Source organism: Pinus tabuliformis, chromosome 4_2, assembly GCF_031772625.1.
Source record: "Pinus tabuliformis cultivar Carrire ecotype Pingquan chromosome 4_2, CPIR1, whole genome shotgun sequence".
Taxonomy (NCBI): domain Eukaryota; kingdom Viridiplantae; phylum Streptophyta; class Pinopsida; order Pinales; family Pinaceae; genus Pinus; species Pinus tabuliformis.
The window spans coordinates 597589230-597615008 of record NC_142304.1 but is presented as its reverse complement, the minus strand read 5'-3'; the positions used below and the strand labels follow the sequence as shown (position 1 = coordinate 597615008).

Below are 25779 nucleotides of genomic sequence, written 5' to 3'. Positions count from 1 at the left end.
TGTCGTCGTTGCATAAGTATGAATATGGATGGTTGTTTTCAATTTTATATCAAGGGAATCAATAACAAGTAACAAGTGTGGTGGGTAGTATAATTTATTATTTAGGGTAGAAATTATATTATTAAAATATTTATTAAAAATTTAAATTTATATAGTTTAATGTTAAATTAATAATGGTTAATAAGAAAATTGAATTATAGTTTTGTTTTAATCAGAATTAATAAATTGAGATGTAAAGTAGATAAATTAAATGTTTGTTAATTTTCATAAATTTGGTGAATAGTTGTCATTAATTAGGTTAAACATTTACTATTTTACTTGCTAAATAAATATGTAAGTATATTTATTGGATTACAAGTACCTCCAGTAAGTATATTTATTTACATCTTATTTCTATTTTTTTGATGAAGAAGAAAAATCATAATTTCTATTGATAAGAAATTACATGTTGTTGATGCCCATAGGCATACGCTGTATTGTGACAAGTAGCCATTGTTACATCTTATTTCTATCTATTTTTAGGAAAAAACTAAATTATGGTTGTAAGTAACTAGTGGTAATTATGTTATTTACATAAGTAAATGTTTTTTTCAATTTTATTTTTTTTTATGTTTTTACAAAATAAATAAAAAAATAAAAAAATTACCATACAAATATCTAAAAATCATGCATGAATATTGTAATCACATCTATAAATATTATGACATAAAGTATGTGAGTTTTCTACGTGTTATTATAAAATACCAAAATTGCAAAAAAAAACTTCAAATTTATGACATAATCAAATATTTGAAAAATAAAATTTCCAATAATATGACGAGGAGGAGGGGGTGACTTCGGCAGCACCTCGGGCACGAAAAGTCGGGGAGGCAGGGGAAGCTACAAGAGCAGAGGAGTAGCAGGAGGGAGACGAGGACAACGCAGAAGAGGAAGAGGAAGAGCGGGTGGTAATCGGGAAGAGCATGCAACAGCATCTGTCAGAAAATCTAGGAGAACTATGGGGAAAAAGATTCAGTGCACGGAGAGAGCCTACTGTGAGAACACTAACAAAGATATCAGAAGGATAATTCAGCAATTAGAAGAGGAGGCAACCTAGGGACAATCAGACTCTGAAATGGAAGATTGGGAATATCTCCTCCCTGATCCAGGAAACACAAGAGGCCGCATGACCTTGTATAAACAGACCTTACATGTCTACTGGGTAATGAAAAGATTGTTGGCTAAGGCTATGGAACAAGTAGCCATGGAAATGGCAGAATTATCTTAGGGAATCCCAAATCTGAAGAAAGAACTACAGAACGTTCAAATCACCCTGATAATGTAGGATAAAAAAATGGAGGAAATACAGCAGCAGATAAAAGCAAGCCACCCAGGCATCAAGAAAGAGGTGGAACAGCAGGCAGGCACAGCGGACCATTAGATGAAGATGTGTATATATGTTGTTTTAAAGTCCTCTGATAGTAGATAGTTAACTTTAGTTTCTTTTTGAAGTTCAGAATGCAGACAAGAAACAGTAGCAATCTTTTTTAATGTTTAGTCTTTCTAGCATGGACAAGAAGAATTAGGACTTTTTATTTTTGGATGCCCGTCAAAAATTTAAGGTGGCCAATAAACTCGGTTTCCCCTTGGGGCGAGTTGAGGCCACCATGAACATGTAGTGGTTTCAATTCGAAGTAATAGAAAAAGAATGGTCTCTCCTTAACTTATATATATATATATATATATATATATATATATATATATATATATATATATATATATATATATATATATATATATAGATATATATATATATATATATATAGATATATATATATATATATATATAAACTGCATTTATCCATAGTAAACTAATAACGTCACCTAGACAATTTATTATTAAAATCTCACTGTAAAATAAAAAAAAACTAATAAAAAAAATAAAATAATAACAATGTCATATAACTACATGCTAAAACATATATACATTAATTTTTTTTTTTAATAAAGTGTCCACACTTTGGTTATGCGCCTGCACTTGTTTTAAATATAAGGTTATATATAGCCACCACCTCGTATACATGCCTAACCCGAGGAGGTATATGGTGTGGCAGGTAACGTTGTCATACCAATGTTTATTCAATGTTTATTACTTGTCTATAATCTATCGCTGATACGATGGCATAAAAACCCTGTGACTTCTCCTCGAGCGTATCAAGACTGTCCTGCCCTCATTTGTTGGCGCCTCCTGCGCTGGACATCTGGCAACAGCATTGAATCCCGCTGGCCTGTTCACGTGATTGGGGTATGGTTGCTGAGCTTGGGACTTTCTTGCGCCTTGCTTTTGGGTAATAACGCCTTGATCAACGGTGTGAGGTTTCTGCATGAGATCGAGGGTCACAAATGCTCCACGCTTCCACCACTGGCAGGTAGGGTATATACGTGGTCTTTTCCGGATTCTTTGAGGTTTTCCTCATACTGCTCGGCGCTTCACAGCTCTCCGCTCACCACTACAAGGGTTTTACCCCATAGCTCCGCGCCGAGACCACCCGCCATTCCAGGCACATGCGCCATCCCTGAGGGGCTTCCGCTCCATGGTTTCTCATTCTCGAATCGGCCAGGTAATTATACAATCAATTGGAAGTTCTGATGCGATTTTGAATTTAATTGCTATGCAGAAGTTTAATATTTTATCCATTGCTTGACAGGTTGTGAACGGCAACTTCCAGCTTCTACGGCATTGGAAAATCCCTCCAGATGAGGCCCGCCGAGTTACACAGGTATTTATCTTGGTTCAAGGGTTTAGTTTTCGGTTGATTCTCCTCTGTCCCGCTTCGGGTTGCCAGGGGTTTTCCTCTGTGCTTGAATTGAGGCCCCAACCTTATTATTGCACGGTTGGCTACAGATCACGATGGACCGATGCTCTCATTCCGGTTCCAAATGTTCTGGGTTTGCTTAAGGAAATTGGGTACCTCTTCGTTTGCGGTGATTTGGGTTCTACCTCTGGTCCCCGAGGCTGAAGTTCACTTAGTTCTATTAAACAACTATTTATATCTTTGGTTTGCCGAATGTACTGGGACTATAGCCGTATGTATTGTGACTGTATTGAAGCCTGGTTGGAAACCGGCTAGCTTGTTTAATTTGGACTCATATGGCTTGCGGCCGATAGTTTAATATAACTCACTGTTTATGTTACGCTACTATTACTTTTCATGCTGATAAGAAATGGTTCTCTTTTATGAAATATATGGTTTGATTGTTACCTAGATGCGTAATGCAATTTCTCATTTTCGAATCCAGATTTTTCGATTTACGACATGCATGCACTTTGTTTACAGTATGATCTAAGGGTCCATCCCATATCGTCAATGTATTTAACAGATATGCATAAATTTAAAGAACTGTCGCGCCTGCATCTGATTATTATAGATGTATGGTCGACTAGTTCTGGGTTCTCCGTAACACGAAACCCTGATGTTCTGGAAGTTATATAATAGTTATACAGAATGGTTATTGATTTCCTAGTTCGTTATTAGCGGACAATACTTCTGCGACCTCTATGCGATTGTTTAATTTGGTACTTTCCTTGATGCAATTTAAATATTTCCACTGTACATTACAGGAATGTCAATATGGTTTTACCGTATAGCTCTTTGCTCTTCTTGGTAATGGTTTGCATATTTAATCGTCGTAATATTCAGAAGTCTGTTCCACTTAACTGTTCAGATCTTAAGATTCAGGATATTATCTAGGTTTTTGTTTCCCTGTTCGTATTTGTCTGTTCTTCCTTCAGGCTTATTCCGACGCTATGGAATCTCCAGAACCCCCACCTGCTACGGTTTGACCTGGTTCGGGGTTCAGGGTTTATTTGTTCCTTCTTATTACCTTATTAAGATCTTCACTTGACACCATCTAACTGATTGAAGTTATCATAAAAGGTATTTTGTCTAAGATTATAACGAGAGATATTCGGCTTACTGTGAACATTAAGGGTCAAGATTTGATATCGACCCAGAGTTCTATTTTCCTCATAAATAGCTAGTTTTTCCTGGTTTGGTTTCCCCACGACTGTAAGCCTATTTATCTGGTAGGAATCAGGCTTGTTTTTGCAAATATACCACTCTCTTTTGTTCAGATAATCTCAGTTCTCTATTCTTCGAGTTTTACAGATACTCTGTCTATAATTTCTTTTGCACAGTAAATCATAGTTACACTATATACTGTTTACAATTATTGCATAGACAATCACAGTTACACTATAAGTTACACAGATAACTATGGGGACATGAGGGTTCCGTTACTTACCTGATCTCCGCTGGTAAGGTGAGTCTGGAACAAGTCTCCTGCCAAATCTCTGTGTAAATCTTGTTATCCACCCAACCGCGAGACTTGTCCTTCGGGACCTGAGTCTTCCCCCCAAGCTTCTGCTTACCGGATCACTATCCTCAGTAAGATAGCACTGTGTGCTTGACTATCTGGTCCTTACCAGACTTAGTCCATACAGGGTTTTCCCTTCCCTTTCTCTTTCTCTGCCTATCTCTACAGCCCAGAGTTCTCTCAACCAACCTCCCCTTTTCCCTGTAAACCCTTCCAGTTAGGGAAGGTGGTTATTTCTAGTTTTGTTAACTAACTTTTCTTTTCCAGTTCCCTTTTGGGAATTCATATATTTTCATGAGTAATTCTTTTAATCATTATTTTAGTGCACATGTAAAATCAACAGAATACTCTCAAAAGAAAATAAATTCCTCAATATCATTCTAATTCAGTTTTTGCTGTAGTAACTTTTTAAATAGTTACATTTTTACGGGGTCATCACATCTCCCCCTCCTGAGATTGGACATCGTCCCAATGTCTAGTGTCTCCAAACAGTTCCGGGTAAGCTTTACGAAAAAGCTGTTCGTCTTCCCAAGTGACCTCTTCAGGTCCATAGTGCTGCCACTGCACTTTAATTTGGGTAATAACCCGCTTCCGCAGTTGCACTTCTCTCCGGTCGAGAATGCTCAGCGGCTCGACCAGGACCTCTCCTTTCGGTTCGACCTGCAACCAATAACAGTATCAGTCTTTTGTTCCAGATACATTTCCAATTAGTTCAATTGAAAGCAATCCTTACCCGTATATCTTGCCACTTGATCACATGCTTAGGGTCATAGATATACTTTTTAAGCATGGATACATGGAAGACATTATGAATTCTAATGTGGCTTGGTAAAGCTAGCTGGTAAGCTACTGGCCCAACTCTTGCCAAGACCTGAAAAGGTCCGAAGTAACGAGGTGCAAGTTTAGCACAACTGCTCCATTGCAGAGTACTTTTCCTGGCTTGAATTCTGATGTAGACGTGATCGCCCACCTGATACTCTTTGAACCTTCTTTTCCGATCTGCAAAATTTTTCTGCCGATCTTGAGCGGCCTTTAGGTTGGCTCGCACCTTTTTGACCATGTCCTCCATCTCCTTGAGCATTTCTGGTCCCAACCTTAATTTGTCCTCCGGGCCACTCCAATTTGAGGGTGTCCGACATTTTCGTCCATACAAGACTTCAAATGGAGACATCTGAATTGATGTGTGATATCCATTGTTGTAAGCGAATTCCACCAAGTGCAAATAGTCTTCCCATTGTGTCGGTTTTTGCATGACACATGCCCTCAACATGTCCTCCACCATCTGATTTACTCTCTCCGTCTGTCCATCAGTCTGGGGATGGTAAGCTGTGCTAAAATTCAGCTGTGTACCCAGTTCTGCAAATAACGCTCTCCAAAAGGCGGATGTAAACTTTACATCCCGATCTGATATTATAGTCTTTGGGAGTCCATGAAGTCTGAACACATTTTGCATGAAAATGTGTGCAATTTGTACCGCCCTGTAGGTGGATTGCACTGGTATAAAGTGTGCTGCCTTACTTAACTTATCTACCACTACCATAATAGAGTCATTGTTCCTCTTTGTTTTAGGCAGCCCAGTTATAAAGTCCATAGATATAATTTCCCATTTCCATTCTGGGATTGGCAGGGGTTGCAATAACCCAGCCGGATGCTGGTGTTCCGTCTTGATCTGCTGACACTCCAAACATCGCGCTAAATATTCAGCCACATGCTTTTTCATTCCCGGCCAGTAATATTCCTTCCGCAGTGCAGTAAGCATTTTCTGATACCCGGGATGCCCTGCGTAGTGGCTGGTATGAAATTCATTCAAAATTAAATTTTTAAGGCTGTTGTCATTTGGTACAAACAATCGCTTCTTATAAAGCAGCATTCCATCCCTGCTTACTTCATATTCTTGCTGACTTTCTTTGCTGGAAAGTGGCATTTGCTGCTTCATTTGTTGGTATTCAACATCTTGGCTTGCTGCTGTTTTCATCATTTCCCACAAGGAATTTTCCCATCTACTGAGTGTAACTTCGTACACACACTGTACCTTTCGACTCAGTGCGTCTGCTACGCGATTTTCCTTTCCCTTCAGATGTTTAATGTCAAAGTCGAACCCGCTTAAGAAATCTGCCCAACGAGCTTGTCTTGCATTCAGTGTGGGCTGACTAAAATAATTTGTTAAGCTGTGATGATCTGTTAATAACAGAAATTTCCTTCCCAGAAGGTAGTGCCGCCACATCTTAAGCGCATGTATGACAGCTGCCAACTCCAAATCATAGGCATAATACTTCTGCTCATGTTCCTTCAATTTTCTCGATTCATAGGCGATCACTTTCCCTTCTTGCATTAACACACCTTCGACGCCTTCTCGGCTGGCATCGGTACATACCACATAGTTCTTAGCTGGATCAGCTATACTTAAAACGGGAGCAGACGTGAGTAATTGCTTAAGTCTTTCAAAACTTTGTTGACATTCAGAACTCCATTTGAATGTCCTCCCTTTCTTTTGCAAGGACGTGATGGGATATGCCACCCTCGAAAAGCCTTCCACAAATCTTCTGTAATATCCAGCCAATCCCATGAAAGATCTGATATCCGCCACGTCTTTTGGCACAGGCCAATCCAGTATGGTTTTTATTTTTTCAGGATCCACGGCAATCCCTTCCTTTGTAATCACATGACCCAAATACTGAATTTCCTCTTTATAGAAATCACATTTGCTGAGCTTAGCATACAACTGATGTTCTCGCAGAGTTTGCAGTACCATCCGGAGATGTTCCTCGTGCTCCTCCTTAGAGCGAGAATAAATCAAAATATCATCAATGAATATTAGTACAAATTTGTCTAAAAATTGATGGAACACGCTGTTCATTAAGCACATGAACGTGGCGGGTGCATTAGTCAATCCAAAAGGCAGTACTACAAACTCGTAGTGTCCATACCGGGTCCTGAAGGCTGTTTTAGCAATATCCTCTTCTTTAATTCTGATTTGATGGTAACCAGATCGCAAATCAATTTTAGAAAATACTGTCGCCCCCTTAACTTGATCAAAAAGCTCATCGATCCGAGGTAAGGGGTATTTATTTTTAATTGTGAGCTTGTTCAGCTGCCGGTAATCAATACACATTCGAAGAGTTCCGTCTTTCTTCCTGACGAATAACACCGGCGCTCCCCATGGAGATACACTGGGGCGGATATAATTTTTATCCAGCAATTCTTGTAGTTGCATTTTCAACTCGGTCAACTCAGGTACACTCATTCTATAAGGTGTCCGCGAAACTGGAGCAGCTCCTGGTATTAACTCAATGGTGAAGTCTATATCCCTCTTTGGAGGTAGTCCAGGAATTTCCTCCGGAAACACATCTGCGAACTCTTTTATTACCGGGAGGTGGTCTAGCGGGTTTACCTTATTCTTAGTTTCTGCATAGCCCACCTGAATAGCATACACTTGGCATCTATTTCGGATGCATTTTGCCAGCTGAGATGCAGTGATTGGCCGGATCTGCACTGGTCGTTTAATTCCCTGCATTTCTTGTTCTATTCCCGCATCATCCTTGTACCGTATGATCTTCGTTTTGCAGTTCACTAAAGCCCAATGCTTTTCTAGCTAGTCCATCCCAATTAGGACATCATAGGACCCGAGTGGAAGCATATTCAGGTCTGCCACTACTGGTTGTCCTGCTATCACTATAGGGCAGCTTTTGATTTTTGCCATTACTCGCCTTTTAGCCCCTGTAGCTAGATGTACCAGCCAAGGGTTCCTGAATTTTTCAGGCTGCAATTTACACTGTTCAACTATCTTTGGACTAATATAACTTAAAGTAGCTCCAGGATCAATTAGAACAGTGATAGAAAGGTCTAAAATTTTACCTTCAAACTCTACCATGGTGGGCTGGTATTCTGCCTGGCGGTCGTCCAAGGCTGCGTTAATTCTTGGCATACTTCGTCCCACGTCACCCACGGTTGATGCCTCATGAATCTGGGATATCTGATCAGTTCCCTTCCTTTGCGGACAATTCTTGACGTAGTGCGGTCCGCCACAACCCCAGCACTGCACTGGGGGTCTGGTTATTCCTTCAGCATCCATCTTGGCGGGTTGTTCACCCATTCTGGTTTCACTGATGGGCTTGGGTCTGAATGAACCTCTCGGTGCTGCTCTACTGTTCTGGCCCTTGCTGCTTCCTTTGACTCCACTGCTCCGACTTCCCCTATTATTTCCAACAATTTTACTATTCTTTTTCTCATTCCATTTTCTGTTGGAACTGTCCCCTTTCTGTTTGCTCTGCTGGTAGCAGATTCTGGCCTTGCGAATAGCTTCATCCATGGTTCTAGGATTGTCAAATTCAATCCTTTCCCTCATATACATGGGTAAACTGCTAACAAACCGCTGCACCTTGGCTTTTTCTTCTTTAAGGTAGGGTACATAGCGGAGCAAAGATGTGAAACGATTGATGAACTCATCCATAGTCTGCTGTCCTAATCGCAGATCATGGAATTCCTTTGCCTTTTCATCATAAAAGCGTTCCGTCAAGTATCTCTCCTTAAAATATTTCTGGAATTTTTCCCACGTTATGGTTCGTTCGCTTACCCCTTTAACGATTTTAACTTCCTCCCACCACAGTGTCGCCTTCCCTTGTAACTGGAAGATAGCCAATCGTGCCTTCAAGTTATGATCATACTCATATAACTGAAAATATTTATTCATATTGATTAGCCATGCCTCAGCCGCTTCCTCTTGTTCCCCATCGAAGTGTGGGGGTTTAATTTTCCGAAATTCTCCTTGTAATTCCACCTTTTGACGCTTTGAGGTCTGCTGTTCTGATGCATTATCAGATTGATCCTCTCCTTCTTCAGGGATTTCAGATTCCGCTTGATAACGTTGCTCCTCCGTCATTCTCTGTTGTTCTGCGCTGGGGTTAGCTAATGGCGGGTTCTGTTTGTCAGACAAACTTTTTAAAATCCTTTCCTGCTCCATTGTCAATCGTGCATTATCCTCCCGTAGCCGAGCCATTTCGTTTTTCAGCTCTTGAACTGTTTCTAGTATGGCCAGATTCGTGCTGCGGGTCTCCTCACCCAGCTGCACCCACAACTCTGGGTTGTCTCCAGGATTTGTTGCAGGCCCCCGATTGACTGCGGACCTATGCGGTGCGCTGCCAGCTCCCTGCATGCTAACTATTACTTTGTGGTACCTTGATTGCTCTTTTCTTTCCTTTTGACTAGCCTGTACCTGGCCTGGTCTGATCATGAAACATTTAACATTGTGAGCTACCTGCACAATTTTGTTACCCCAAAAAGAATATCAATGTCATAATGACCTTCTCATCTTTTAATACTTCATTCACATCCCAGAGGCCACAGTATGGATAATCTGGGCTCTGATACCAATTGTCATATATCTACATGCTAAAACATATATACATTAATTTTTTTTTTTAATATAGTGTCCACACTTTGGTTATGCGCCTGCACTTGTTTTAAATATAAGGTTATATATAGCCACCACCTCGTATACATGCCTAACCCGAGGAGGTATATGGTGTGGCAGGTAACGTTGTCATACCAATGTTTATTCAATGTTTATTACTTGTCTATAATCTATCGCTGATACGATGGCATAAAAACCCTGTGACTTCTCCTCGAGCGTATCAAGACTGTCCTGCCCTCATTTGTTGGCGCCTCCTGCGCTGGACATCTGGCAACAGCATTGAATCCCGCTGGCCTGTTCACGTGATTGGGGTATGGTTGCTGAGCTTGGGACTTTCCCGCGCCTTGCTTTTGGGTAATAACGCCTTGATCAACGGTGTGAGGTTTCTGCATGAGATCGAGGGTCACAAATGCTCCACGCTTCCACCACTGGCAGGTAGGGTATATACGTGGTCTTTTCCGGATTCTTCGAGGTTTTCCTCATACTGCTCGGCGCTTCACAGCTCTCTGCTCACCACTGCAAGGGTTTTACCCCATAGCTCCGCGCCGAGACCACCCGCCATTCCAGGCACATGCGCCATCCCTGAGGGGCTTCCGCTCCATGGTTTCTCATTCTCGAATCGGCCAGGTAATTATACAATCAATTGGAAGTTCTGATGCGATTTTGAATTTAATTGCTATGCAGAAGTTTAATATTTTATCCATTGCTTGACAGGTTGTGAACGGCAACTTCCAGCTTCTACGGCATTGGAAAATCCCTCCAGATGAGGCCCGCCGAGTTACACAGGTATTTATCTTGGTTCAAGGGTTTAGTTTTCGGTTGATTCTCCTCTGTCCCGCTTCGGGTTGCCAGGGGTTTTCCTCTGTGCTTGAAATGAGGCCCCAACCTTATTATTGCACGGTTGGCCGCAGATCACGATGGACCGATGCTCTTATTCCGGTTCCAAATGTTCTGGGTCTGCTTAAGGAAATTGGGTACCTCTTCGTTTGCGGTGATTTGGGTTCTACCTCTGGTCCCCGAGGCTGAAGTTCACTTAGTTCTATTAAACAGCTGTTTATATCTTTGGTTTGCCGAATGTACTGGGACTATAGCCGTATGTATTGTGACTGTATTGAAGCCTGGTTGGAAACCGGCTAGCTTGTTTAATTTGGACTCATATGGCTTGCGGCCGATAGTTTAATATAACTCACTGTTTATGTTACGCTACTGTTACTTTTCATGCTGATAAGAAATGGTTCTCTTTTATGAAATATATGGTTTGATTGTTACCTGGATGCGTAATGCAATTTCTCATTTTGGAATCCTGCTTTTTCGATTTACGGCATGCATGCACTTTGTTTACAGTATGATCTAAGGGTCCATCCCATATCGTCAATGTATTTAACAGATATGCATAAATTTAAAGAACTGTCGCGCCTGCATCTGATTATTATAGATGTATGGTCGACTAGTTCTGGGTTCTCCGTAACACGAAACCCTGATGTTCTGGAAGTTATATAATAGTTATACAGAATGGTTATTGATTTCCTAGTTCGTTATTAGCGGACAATACTTCTACGACCTCTATGCGATTGTTAAATTTGGTACTTTCCTTGATGCAATTTAAATATTTCCACTGTACATTACAGGAATGTCAATATGTTTTTATCGTATAGCTCTTTGCTCTTCTTGGTAATGGTTTGCATATTTAATCGTAGTAATATTCAGAAGTCTATTCCACTTAACTGTTCAGATCTTAAGATTCAGGATATTATCTAGGTTTTTGTTTCCCTGTTCGTATTTGTCTGTTCTTCCTTCAGGCTTATTCCGACGCTATGGAATCTCCAGAACCCCCACCTGCTACGGTTTGACCTGGTTCGGGGTTCAGGGTTTATTTGTTCCTTCTTATTACCTTATTAAGATCTTCACTTGACACCATCTAACTGATTGAAGTTATCAGAAAAGGTATTTTGTCTAAGATTATAACGAGAGATATTCGGCTTACTGTGAACATTAAGGGTCAAGATTTGATATCGACCCAGAGTTCTATTTTCCTCATAAATAGCTAGTTTTTCCTGGTTTGGTTTCCCCACGACTGTAAGCCTATTTGTCTGGTAGGAATCAGGCTTGTTTTTGCAAATATACCACTCTCTTTTGTTCAGATAATCTCAGTTCTCTATTCTTCGAGTTTTACAGATACTCTGTCTATAATTTCTTTTGCACAGTAAATCATAGTTACACTATATACTGTTTACAATTATTGCATAGACAATCACAGTTACACTATAAGTTACACAGATAACTATGGGGACATGAGGGTTCCGTTACTTACCTGATCTCTGCTGGTAAGGTGAGTCTGGAACAAGTCTCCTGCCAAATCTCTGTGTAAAGCTTGTTATCCACCCAACTGCGAGACTTGTCCTTCGGGACCTGAGTCTTCCCCCCAAGCTTCTGCTTACCGGATCACTATCCTCAGTAAGACAGCACTGTGTGCTTGACTATCTGGTCCTTACCAGACTTAGTCCATACAGGGTTTTTCCTTCCCTTTCTCTTTCTCTGCCTGTCTCTACAGCCCAGAGTTCTCTCAACCAACCTCCCCTTTTCCCTGGAAACCCTTCCAGTTAGGGAAGGTGGTTATTTCTAGTTTTGTTAACTAACTTTTCTTTTCCAGTTCCCTTTTGGGAATTCAGATATTTTCATGAGTAATTCTTTTAATCATTATTTTAGTGCACATGTAAAATCAACAGAATACTCTCAAAAGAAAATAAATTCCTCAATATCATTCTAATTCAGTTTTTGCTGTAGTAACTTTTTAAATAATTACATTTTTACGGGGTCATCACAAACAAAAATATGAATTAAAAAATCTCTCCATTAAGCTGATATTTATAAAGTTTAGGGTTTTAATGGTTTAGGCATTCCATAGATTATTCCATTATGGAGGTTACAAAGTTAGAATTTGAATTTTGATTGTATTGTATTACGTTTGAACGTTAGAGGTCAGGTTTTTAATTGTTTAGGAATTTTATAGATTATTCCCGGATGTAGGTTACAAAGTTAGATTTTGAATTTTGATCGTATTGTATTATATTTGAACGTGATGATTTTTGGTTCGTAAATAAATGCGGTGAATTTAAATTTATAAGTTAATGAAAGGTGAAAATTTGGTAACATTTAAGTATTTTTATATTTTTCATATAAATTTATAATTTTTTTTTTTTTTATTTAAAATTTTCCAAATATTATTAAATTTTTATTTACATTTTAAATTAAATAATTTTATTAATTTAATAAAAATTAAGTTAGAAATTTATATTTTAAATTAAAATTATAATTTAATTACCATGTTAGATATATTAGAATATAAAAAAATCATTTATATTGAGTATTTCATATCACTAAAATTATTTATAATTATTTTAAATGTTGATTATTTAATTATTTTTCAAGTTAATATTTTGAAGTTAAGATTTTTTATATATTTATAAATAATTAATTAATATTTCAATACATATAAAATAAGTGTCATTAAAAAATAATAATTTTAAACGCTCTACAAAAATACACATTTTATCCATAAATATAAATAAAAAATATGTATTTACTTTTTAGCTAAAAATAATATGTTAAAGAAAATATTTTTATGAAAAAATTAAATAAAAAAAATAGAAAAAATAGCAAATTTTATAAAAAAAATTATGAATTGTATATTTAAAATGATGACATTACAAGTTTGTCAAAGAGGCAAATAAAAATCTATCGACAAAGAAACACTAATGTAGCAAAGAGACCTTAGCAAGAGAGATGCATACACCATTACATCCAATTTCTGTTATACCGGAATTGTTCTCGAGCACGTTCCAATGGTTCCAAAGCTCCCCCCACACTCATGGGAGCTTTGGAACTGTATAAGAACAATACTATTTCAATCGAAGCTCCAAAGGGAGTTAGGGAAAGTTTTGGGAGCTTTTAAGACTGTATTTTTTAGTTCCAATGTTCCCTGGGTTGAGGAATACAAAGCCCCTAGAGAAATATGTTGAACTACCCACAAAACAATATGTTGAAACCTTCACAAGAAGAGAGAGGTCAAAGACATACTTAACACTGATATCTTTAATTGAGAAAGAGGCCAAAGACATCCTTAACACCGATATCCTTAATTAGAAACTGGAGCAATCTCTTGATGGGTTAAGGAAGCATGTGGCACCTCGACCTAAGGGCGATATTTAGGATGTCATGTTGATAAGTATTTATTTTGTTGTTTATGTGTATATATAGCATCATGTTGATAAGTATTTATTTTTTTGTTTATGTGTATATATAGCACGAGTGTGTGTGTGCGTATTGAATGTGGCAATCAATGCTTAAACATTAGAGTTGTTTTTTCTCTTAAGAATAACTAGAAAAACATGTCACAAAACTGATAATAAATTTGACATTTTACATATCAAAAAGAAAGACTAGAAGAAAAAGACACCTAAAAAATATATTTATATATAAAAAATTATATATTTATTAGTTATATATTTACACTGATTTTATTTTTAAATATTTTGATTTAATATTAATTTTAATTATTATATAAATTATATAATTAAAAAAAAATTATATTTTTTATTTCTTATTATATAATATTATTATCTTTTTCGGGTAAATTCTGAGAAAATCTCTAATTGTTCCAACCGTAATTAAGTTCTCAAGTCATGTAACATAGCATCCAATAAAGCAAATCAAAGGAGCCAGGCGAATAAGCAAATAAAATATTTACATTACTAGATCATATAATGAAATTATAAATAAAAGATATATGATATTCTCAATTTAGATTATAAGATAAATTTTTAAATAAAACATATATATTTATATGATAGCATCGTGGTGAAATGTTTTATCGGAAGAACTATAGCGAATCGTGATGAATAGTCGAACATTGAGGTTTGTAGAAAGAGAAGGGTTGGACAATGGGCTAGCATTAAATCACAATTCATATTTATGGAAATTGGAAATAACATATTAACATGTATGTAATAGCACGCTCTCAAGAGTTGAAAAGTTGAAAGTTGGTGATCCATCGAAACCAAGTAGACTGACCATTGAAAGATTAAATAAATTATAGAAAATTCAAAATGAACCATGTACTATTTTATTTTATTTACCATTTCAATAAACATATCGCTCATAAATATTGTACTAACCATTTCAATAAACACATCGCTAATAAATATTGTATTGTTGTCATTTGTGATGTTCCTAGAAAATTGTAATTATTTTATTTTATTGCAGTAAAAATAAAAGTGGATATTATGGTTATTGGTTGAATTAAGTATTTAAATTTGATAATTATAAAGAAAACTATTTTAGAGTATTAATAAATCTGGTAACTCTTCATATCAAAAAAATTAGGATAGGCAGTTGCCTAACCCTAACTAATAAATCTGGTAACTCTTCATATCAAAAAAATTAGGATAGGCAGTTGCCTAACCCTAACTACCTCTTCGATTATGAATTTTCCAAAAAAAGGACTCAAGAGGGTAGACAGGGACGTGAAAGTAAAAGAGAAGAAAGGGAGAGAATCCGTGCTGAGAGGTCACACGGGACAAGAGGCTAAGTCTAGTGGTGACCAGATAGCTGAGGCACTATGTGTGAAGCCTTGCAAGAAGATATCGATCTTGTGAGCAAGCTCGAGGGGAGACTTGGACCTGAAAGCAAGTCTCATGGTTGGGAGGATTGAAATCTGTTAAATTACAGAGGTGACTTCAACAATTGATTTTTCCTTTAATACTGTTTTCAGGTAAGTAAAACAACTTGTAGAAACGTTTTCTAAATATCAGTTTGTAGAGTAAAATTCTTAGTTCTCGGAAATGTTGTTATTGAAACTTGGAATTTTAAATACTGTACAGTAAAATCTTGAAAAGTATGAGTAAATATTCCAATAAACCATCAAAAGAGAAGTTTTTAGTTAAGATATAGATTCAAGAATGTAAGTACAGACTCATAAACATACTTAGGAAGGAAAGAATAAACTGAACAAGAACCAGTATTACCAGAAAGGAACAAGGCTTACTTTTTGTCACAAGAAAGAAGTATGTAGTATTTCCTTGTCAAAACTAAATCATATAACAAATATAGATGAAAACTCGGGTCGAGGCCTATTCTATTGTTATATTTGAACCCAAAATAAAACATTTTACATTATTGGCAAAGAAACCCGCAAACCATACAGCAATGTTGTATTGTAAAACAACAAAAATTCAAAATGCATCGTAAACATAGAGTGCCAACAAATAACTAGGAAATCAAAATCGGACCCTTAGGACCGGATATGCCCATGGACCAGGGCAAGAATCCAAGTCCTAGCCCACGTTTCCGTGAATGAAAAACGTTTTTATATATATAATGTTAAAACACAGAAATTGTAGATAATAAACAATAAATCCAAACATTCATTGTAGAAAACTGGGAATAACATAACCCAGAACGGGATGAGGCACCGAAAGACCATATATGAGAAACAGAGCGAGATTCATCATTGTACATAATATAAAAAGAAGTTAAACGACAAGCATCATACTCAGGCAACCAGAGAGATGCTAGAGCTTGATGATTATTGTATAAAGAACTATATTAAACAAATTATAGAACTAATAATATGATAGACTTAATTAAACAAGTCGGACCAGCTATGAGAAAATCACATAATGCACATTATGGTTGGATAAAGTTCCAAGAAAAATAGGACAATCAAAATCACTTTCGAGTAGGATTTGGGACCTTCCAGTCTAACCCTAAGGGTTTGGTGGATAAACCCAAAATCTGGAATAGCCACCTACATGGTTGACATAGGCATTCCCAATAACCAAAAAGAAAATATATAACTTAAATACAACCACAACAGAGAATTTCAAGGGCATAGCCCCTTTCATCGAGACAAAAATATAGATACATATACATCCTGTGTATTAAAGGAATATCACAGCTGAAACCGAAAACCTTCCAAGGGATTCACCTAAGAAAAATAATGTTTGTCTCTCTACCCAGTCATGAGAAGACCACGACCAAACTTTAAACATACCTATATATTCATTGAAAACTTGAGCATGTAGGTGTTAGAAAACTATGGAAACTATCTCAGAGATTCCTTGCAGTGCCAAGACCTCACCAGGAGAACATGCAAATCAATTAGAAAGAAGAAAACAAGTCACAAGATATCCTTAAAATGCAACCATGGAAACTCAAGAGAAGTGTAAGATCGTTTATGAGATTAACTGATAAGGGTCGTGTATGGGTGGTGGAACCACCTGCTCGGAAACCTTCACGGTTGCCCGACCATACTCATCATTGCACAAAACATCCGGGAACGAAACCCTGGTGTCATAATCCAAGAGCCAGAGAGTCAAGAACTGAATCGATGAATGTAAAACAAGACCTCTAAAATTCCCAAATGAAGTTAATCGAAGACCCATCGGTCATTGGATTAGCATCAAGGAGTGATCACTGTTGATGCAGCGAGGAGAATGAGGGGGGAGGGACAGCTGGACGGCAACCAACGAGGTAGTCGAGGCCTGCTCCCGCCACAACTCGGATGCAGAGCAGTTGACATTAATACCTTCGTATAATCCAAGTAATAATATACGTATTATATTAACCAAAAGGTACCAAACTTAATTGAAAGCGTATTAAAAACATATGCGAAAAAGTATTGTGCAATAGTTCTCGGGCTTGTGAATGTTAAATGACATGCTTACTATGTTTAATAGATAAGTGCAATGATATTTATGGTAAATAACTATGGTAAGATGTTAATTTATTTTATTTTATTTTAATTACATGGAGATGTGACAAGTGGTATCAAAGCCAAGGTTACCAAACTAAGGCCTCTGGAAAACTAATGACTAATAGTATTGTGAATGCTCAACAAAAGAAGTAGGAGTAGCTAACATGAGAAGGATAGATAACACATCCCTTAGAACCATGACATGCTTAGGACCTGCAACTTTTCCTAAGACCAACGCTGAAGTATGGGTACAACTAGGAGAAGAACCACGTAGCACCAATCCTACAATATTGGAGACTATGCAATAATTAAAGAGCGAGATGGCCCGATTGTGGAATGATAATGAAAGGTTAATGCTGGAACAAGAGAAGATTATGAAAACTCTGTCAGATAATCAAAATCACTGTTAGCCGATTCCTAGCCCAGAACACAGGCACATGTCGGGAGAGCAAGAATATCAGACAGAGTATGTGGAGACAGAAGGAGGGGAAGAAAATCAAGAGGAAAAGTTAGATAATGCCTCAGAGCATAAAATGCAAAAGAGGCAAAGGACAGAATTGCAAGGAGAATTCCGGAAAATAAAACCACCCCTCTTTGACAGTGAAAAAGAAGAGGCAGTGGAAGCCTGACTTATTAATATGAATAAATAATTTCAGTTGTATGAATATGACCACAATTCAAAGGCTCACTTGAACATTTTTTAGCTGCAAGACCCATTAATCGACGGGTTCTTTATCTGGAAGGGATGCTGCTAGCAATGGATTTGGATCCGTTGCTGCCACCAATGCAGTAAAAGGCAGCTAGAAAGGCAGCAAGAGCGGATACAGACACAGTTGAAGAACCAGATAAGCAGCCCGTTTACCTAGGTACCATAGGGGCAGAGGTGGTTGGATCTCGGTCCATATCTAGTCGCAGTTTCAGTTGATCTACCAACATAAATTTCACTTTCTTCAGTAGTCGAAGCATAACCTTTTTATGGTGGGAGGAGGTAAAGACTGTATGAGGGGTGAATAAACAAAACATAACATGGTGAAAGTTTTAATGATATTTTAAAGAAAGATATCTAACTGGATGGTTCTACGACGAAAAAGCAAAAGAGTTTCACGACCTATGACTAGTACATCTAGCCATGGATGAGTTCATTACAAAATTTACCTCCTTCCTTCAGTATGTTCCTTACATACGAGAAGAGAAGGAAAAAGTGCATCAATTTATCAGTAGTTTACCATTGTTCATAAAAGAGCGTATTGAGTTTGATAACTCGAAAATAATGGATGAGTTCATACGAAAGGCTCAAATATGTTATCAGCAAAGTAAGAAAAAAGGAGAAGTGATGGGAAAAAATGGATTGACAAAAAGGAAATAAGTTTTCTGTTGGCAACAAAGGGAACAAGAGAAATATTAATAGAGGACCTCCCAAAGAACAGATAAATAGAAATCTGAATAGGAATCAATCCAGATTTAGACTTCCCAATGAACCCAAATCCAATGAGCAATCAGGAAAAACTGAAGTTGAAGCGACAACAATACCCCCAAAACAATGTTGGGGATGTGGAGGGCCACATTACATTAAGAACTGTCCCAACCCCAAGGGCATTGAACAAATTTCGCAGATTCAAGAGGTATCCACAATAGGAGAAGTAGCTAGGAGTATTCTGAAAATCAATGCCGCCCTTGAAGACAATCAGGTAGAATACTAGCCAACTATGGTGGAATTCGAAGGTAAAATCTTTGATCACACTATATCTTTTTTAATTGACCTAGGAGCTACATTAATTTATGTTAGTCCTAAAATAGTTGATCAATATGGTTTACAAGCTGTCAAGTTCAAAAATCCTTGGTTAGTACAACTAGCAAAAGGGGGAAAAAGACGTGTGCTGGCCAAAGTCAACAACTATCCATTACAAATAGAAGGTCAGCTTTTGGTGGCAGATCTAAAAATATTACCCCTAGGGTCATATGATGTTATAATAGGCATGGATTGGCTGAAAAAGCACTAGTCCCTTCTAAACTGTAAAACAAAAACTATTTTCTACATGGATGAGCAAAGAAACAAACAAGAGATTCAAGGAATTTTGAGATCACCAATATTACAACCAATAACTATCTCTTAATTAACAAAGTGCATCAAAAAAGGATGCCAGATTTACGCGATTCAGGTGGGTTATGCCAACTCAAAAGACAAGTCTGTTTCCTTGGAAAGTATCCCTGTGATACAAAATTTTCCAGATGTATTTCCTGAAGAAATTCCAGGGCTACCTCAAAAAAGAGACATAGACTTCACCATTGAACTAGTACCAGGAGCAGGCTCGGTGTCCCAATATCCTTATCATATGAGTATATGAGAGCTGACAAATTAAAAATGCAATTACAGGATCTATTGGATAAAAATTATATCCGCCCAAGCCTATCACCTTGGGGACCCCCTGCATTGTTTGTTAAAAAGAAGGATGGAACCCTGCGTATGTGTATGGATTACTGTCAGCTAAATAAGTTGGCCATTAAGAACAAGTACCCTCGCATATACGAAGTATTTGATCAAGTCAAGGGTACGACGGTGTTTTCAAAAATTGATCTACAGTCGGTATACCATCATATCAGAATCAAGGAAGAGGACATAGCTAAAATAGCCTTTAGGACTCGCTATGGACATTACAAGTTCATGGTGTTAACCTTCAGGGTGACCAATTCCCCCGCAAGATTTATGTGTCTAATGAACAATATAATTCATCAGTATTTAGATAAATTTTTATTAATTTTTATTGATGATACACTGATTTATTCCTGAAGTATAGAAAAACATAAAGAGCATCTCAGAATAGTGCTATAGACTCCAAAGGAACATCAATTGTATGCAAAATTTAGCAAGTGTGATTTATTTAACGAGCAGGTTTAGTATTTAGGCCACATCATTACCAAAGACAAAATCATTGTGGACCCAAAAAAGATAAAGACCATAATGGAATAGCCAGTAACAAAGGACGTGGTGGATATAAGATTTTTTATGGGACTGGCAGGGTACTACAGACGGTTTGTTGAAGGATTCTCCAGAGTGGCCTATCCCATTACCTGCCTACAGAAAAAGGGAAAAACCTTTAAATGGACAACCGAATGCCAAAAGATCTTTGAATAGTACAAGCATTTACTTACCACCGCACCAATCTTAAGCATAATAGATCCAAAAAGAACTATGTGGTGTGTACGGATGCTAGCAAGGAATGGGTGGATGGTGTTTTAATGCAAGAAGGTAAATTAATCACCTTTGAACCCAGAATGCTGATGGAGCACAAGCAGAAATACTCAGCCTATGACTTAGAATTAACAGTTGTTATTCATGCAATAAAAATGTGGCGGCACTATTTGATGGGTAAGAAATTTCTTTTAATGACTAACAATCAAAACTTGACTAATTATTTTAAACAACTCACTTTGAGTGCCAGGCAAGCCAGATGGGTAGACTTTTAAAGTGGATTTAATTTTGAAATCAAGCACTTGAAAGGAAAGAAGAACCGGGTCGCAAATGCCTTAAGTCGAAAGGTACATTGTCTTTATGAAATTTCTTACAATGAGGTGCGGACCACCTTCAATGAGTTGATTAAAGAAGTAGCAGAGCGGGATCCAAAATACCAGCTTTTAGGACAGCAAGCTCAAACTACAAACAACCATGAAGATCAGCTAGGATATGAAATAAATCCTACAAGTGTGCTGATTTATAAGAAAAGAATGTATGTGCCTAACCAAAACAGCATTAAAGATTTAATTTTGGACGAATATCATAAGAATCCCTATGCAGGACACCCATGATACCAAAAATTAATTTCTACACTCCAAAAAGAGTACTACTAGTCGAGTATGAAAAGGAATGTAGCAGAATATTTGACTCGTTGTCTGGAATGTTAGCAAGTAAAAACAAAGCACCAACATCCTACTGGATTACTGCATCCATTACCAATTCCGGAATGGAAATGGGAAACCATCTCCCTCGAGTTCATCACGGGACTACCTAGGTCTAAAAAGAAAAATGACTCGATAATGGTGGTAGTGGACAAATTAAGCAAATCGACTCATTTCATACCAGTACAGTCCACCTACAAGGCAGTACAAATTGCCAACATATTCATGCAGAATATTTTCAGATTACATGGACTACCAAAAATTATAATTTCTGATCATGATGTAAAGTTTACATCAGCCTTCTAGAAAGCTCTATTTGAAGGGTTAGGTACGCAGTTAAATTTCAGCATCGTCGACCACCCTCAGACGGACACGCAGGCAGAGCAGGTGAATCAGGTGGTGGAAGACATGTTGCGAACTTATGTGATTAGCAACCCTCCAAATGAGAAGATTACTTACATCTAGTCTAATTTTCTTACAACAACGGCTATTATACATCATTACAAATGAGCCCGTTTGATGTATTGTACGGACGTAAGTGGCACACACCTTCCTGTTGGGGAGGACCAGAGGATAAGTTGATGTTGGGATCTGAAATATTAAAAGAAATGGAAGAAATGGTTATGAAGGTTCGTTCCAATTTAAGGGCCACTCAAGATCGACAAAAGAACTTTGCCGATCGAAAAAGGAAACTCAGGGAATTCCATGTAGGGGATCATGTGTATGTAAGGGTACGTGCCAAAAAAAGTACTTTACAATGGAGTGAGTGTGCTAAGTTAGCACCCCGATTTTGTGGCCCATTTCAAATTTTGGCATAGGGTGGGCTAGTGGCATACCAGCTTGCCTTGCCCAGCCACATTCGAGTACATAATGTTTTCCATGTATCCATATTAAAAAGATATGTTTATGATCCTAAACATATAATCAATTGTTAAGATATATAGGTAAAAGGATTTTCTCTAAGAAAGTCAAATAAGATATTAATTGTAGTAAAAACTGACTAAAACTTTCTGCTTTTGTAGGTCGAGCCGGAAGGAAAATTCTTGAACCTCTGGTTATACTCAATCAGAGAGAAATAATGCTACGGAAACGAGTTATCACCTAGGTTAAAGTGCAATGGCAGCACTTTAAGCTAGATAAGGCCACCTGGGAGGATGAGCAGCTCATGAAGGAAGCTTTTTTGGGTCTGTTTACAGCAGAAAAACATCGAGACGATGTTTGATTTCAAGGGGGGAGATGTGATGTCCCCAGAAAATTGTAATTATTTTATTTTACTGCAGTAAAAACAAAACTAGATATTATGGTTATTGTTTGAATTAAGTATTTAAATTTGATAATTATAAAGAAAACTATTTTGGAGTGTTAACAAATCTTGTAACTTTTTGTATCAAGAAAATTAGGATAGGTAGTGGCCTAACCCTAACTACCTCCCTGATTATGAATTCTCCAAAGAAAGGACTCAAGAGAGTAGACAAGGTACCTGAGAGTAAAATAGGAGAAAGGGAGAGAATTTGTGTTGAAACGTCAGACGGGAAAAGAGGCTAAGTCTAGTGGTGGCCAGATAGTTGAGGCACTGTATGTGAAACCTTGCACGAATACATCGGTCTTGTGAGCAAGCTCAGGGGGAGACCTGGACCTAAAGACAAGTCTCATGGTTGGGAGGATTGAAATCTGTTAAATTACAGAGGTGGCTTCAACAATTGATTTTTCCTTTAATATTGTTTTCAGGTAAGTAAATCAACTTGGAGAAGCTTTTTTTAAATATGAGTCTGTAGAGTAGAATGCTCAGTTTTGGAAAATGATGTTATTGGAACATGGAATTTTAAATACTATACAGGAAATTCTTGAAAAGTAGGAAAGTAAATATTCTAATAAACCATCAAAAGAGAAGTTTCTAGTTAAGATATAGATTCAAGAATGTAAGTATAGACTCATAAACATATCTAGAAAGGAAAGAATAAGCTGAACAAGAACTAGTATTACCAAAAAGGAACAAGGCTTACTTTTTGTCATAAGAAAGAAGTATGTAGTATTTCTTTGTCATAACTAAATCATATAATAAATATAGATGAAAACTCAGGCCAAGGCCTGTTCTATTGTCATCTTTGAACCCAAAATAAAACATTTTATATTATTGGCAAAGAAAACCGCAAACCATACAGCAGTGTTGTACTGTAAAACAAAAAAAATCAAGATGCACCGTAAACATAGAAAGTGCCAAAAAATAACCAAGAAATCAAAATCAGACCCTTAGGACCAGACCATGGGCCAGGGCAAGAATCCAAGTTGTAGTCCACATTTTCGCGAATGAAAAACATATATATATATATATATATATATATATATAACATTAAAACGCAGAAATTTCGAATAGTAAACAAAAAAATCCAAACATTCATTGTAGAAAACTAGAAATAACATAACCCAGAATGGGATGAGGCACTGAAAGACCATATATGAGAAACAGAGCCAAATTCATCATTTTACAGAATAAAAAAAGAAGTTAAACGACAAGCATCATACTTAGGAAATGAGAGAGATGCTAGAGCTTGATGATTATCATATGAAGAACTATATTAAATAAATTATTGAACTAATAATCTGATAGCATTATATAAAAAGTCAAACCAATCATGACAAAATTAGAGAATGCATTCATTACGGTTGGATAAAGTTCTAAGACAAGTACGACAATCAAAAACGTTATCCACTAGGACTTGGGACCTTCCAGTCTAACCCTAAGGGTTTGCTGGACAAACCTAGAATCCAGAACAGCCACCTGCACGGTTTTTATAGGCATTGCCAATAACCAAAAATAAAATATATAACTTAAATACAACCACAACAATGAATTTCAAGGGCATAACCCCTTTCGTCCAGACAAAAATATAGATACATATACATCCTGCATATAAAATGAATATCACAGCTGAAATCGAAAACCTTCCAGGGATTCACCTAAGAACAAGACTGTCTGTCTCTCTACCCGGTCATCAGAAGATCGCGACCAAACTTTAAACATACCCATAAATTCATTGAAGACTTGAGCATGTAAGTGTCAAAAAATGGTGGAAACTACCTCGGAGATTCCTTGGAGCGTCGCGACCTCACCAGAATAACATGCAAATCAATTATAGATAAGAAAACAAGTCACGAGATATCTTTAAAATGAAACCATGGAAACTCAAGGGAAGTGCAAGATCGTTTATGAGATTACTTGATAAGAGTCGCGTATGGGTGGTGGAACCACCTGCTCGGAAAACTTCACGGTTGCCAGACCATACTCATCACAGCAAAAATCACCCGGGAACAAAACCCTGGTGTCATAACCCAAGAGCCAGAGAGCCGAGAACTGAATCGATGAATGTAAAACAAGATCTCCGAAATTCCCAAATGAAGTTAACAGAATACCCATTTGTCATTGGATTAGCGCCAAGGAGTGATCACCGTTGATGCAGCGAGGATAGCGAGGATAACGAGGCAGGAGGGACAGCTAAAGGGCAGCCGACGAGGGAGTCGAGGCCTGCTCCAACCACAACTCGGAGGCAGAGCAGTTGACATTAATACCTCTATATAATTCATGTAATTATCTATGTATTATATTAATCAAAAAGTACCAAACTTGATTGAAAACGTATTGAAAACATATACGAAAAAGTATTGTGTAATAGTTCTCGGGCTTGTGAATGTTAGACGAAAGGCTTACTATGTTTAATAGATAAGTGCAATGATATTTATGGTAAAGAACTACGGTAAGATGTTATTTTTTTTTTTTGAATTACATGGAGATGTGACATCACCTCACCTAGCTAAGCCATACATTAATGATGATTGGTTATAATATAATCCTGCATAATGCTTATGAATCCAAATTCGATCTATACCATATATCCGATCTATACTAGAGTATTTCGCTAAAGATGACTTGTACAGATAAATGGTGTAAGCCAACTCCCATTCCTTAAAATGTAGTATAGATTTGATAATAAAACAACCACTATAATTTAGAATTTATGATGCATATTGTAGAATTTAGAATTTAGGATCGATATTGTAATGGTTACCATTTACATTTATTATTATTATTTCTAATTTTATTAAAAATAAAATAGTAATTGTTTTAATTATAAATTTAGATTATCAAATTTTTATAATTTGAGTTTTTGAAATTTGAAAAATGTGATATATATTTATGTATTATAAACCTATTTTATATAATAAAAATTTATTATTTTATTAAATTTATTAAAAATTGTAAAAATTTACTATTTTATTAAAGTTATTAAAAATTGTAAAACATAAAAAATTAGATTGTGTTAGTAGAAAATCAATGCATTGGTAAATCACTGGGGATTTGAATTTGAGA

At 37.1% G+C, this 25779-nt stretch overlaps 1 protein-coding gene across 1 annotated transcript; it reads left to right on the top strand.

Moving 5' to 3' along the window:
* The first annotated feature begins 9820 nt into the window (after nucleotides 1-9820).
* Nucleotides 9821-10930, top strand: LOC149170711 (uncharacterized). The gene is made up of 2 exons (XM_089427341.1): nucleotides 9821-10552; nucleotides 10678-10930. Exon 1 carries the CDS (start codon nucleotides 9904-9906, stop codon nucleotides 10420-10422), a length of 519 nt encoding a protein of 172 aa, XP_089283467.1. The 5' UTR covers nucleotides 9821-9903; the 3' UTR covers nucleotides 10423-10552; nucleotides 10678-10930.
* Nucleotides 10931-25779: the final 14849 nt, after the last annotated feature.

Coding starts and splice junctions, on each gene's coding strand:
- LOC149170711 (XM_089427341.1), top strand. CDS start 9,904: ATGTTTATTCAATGTTTATTACTTGTCTATAATCTATCGCTGATACGA.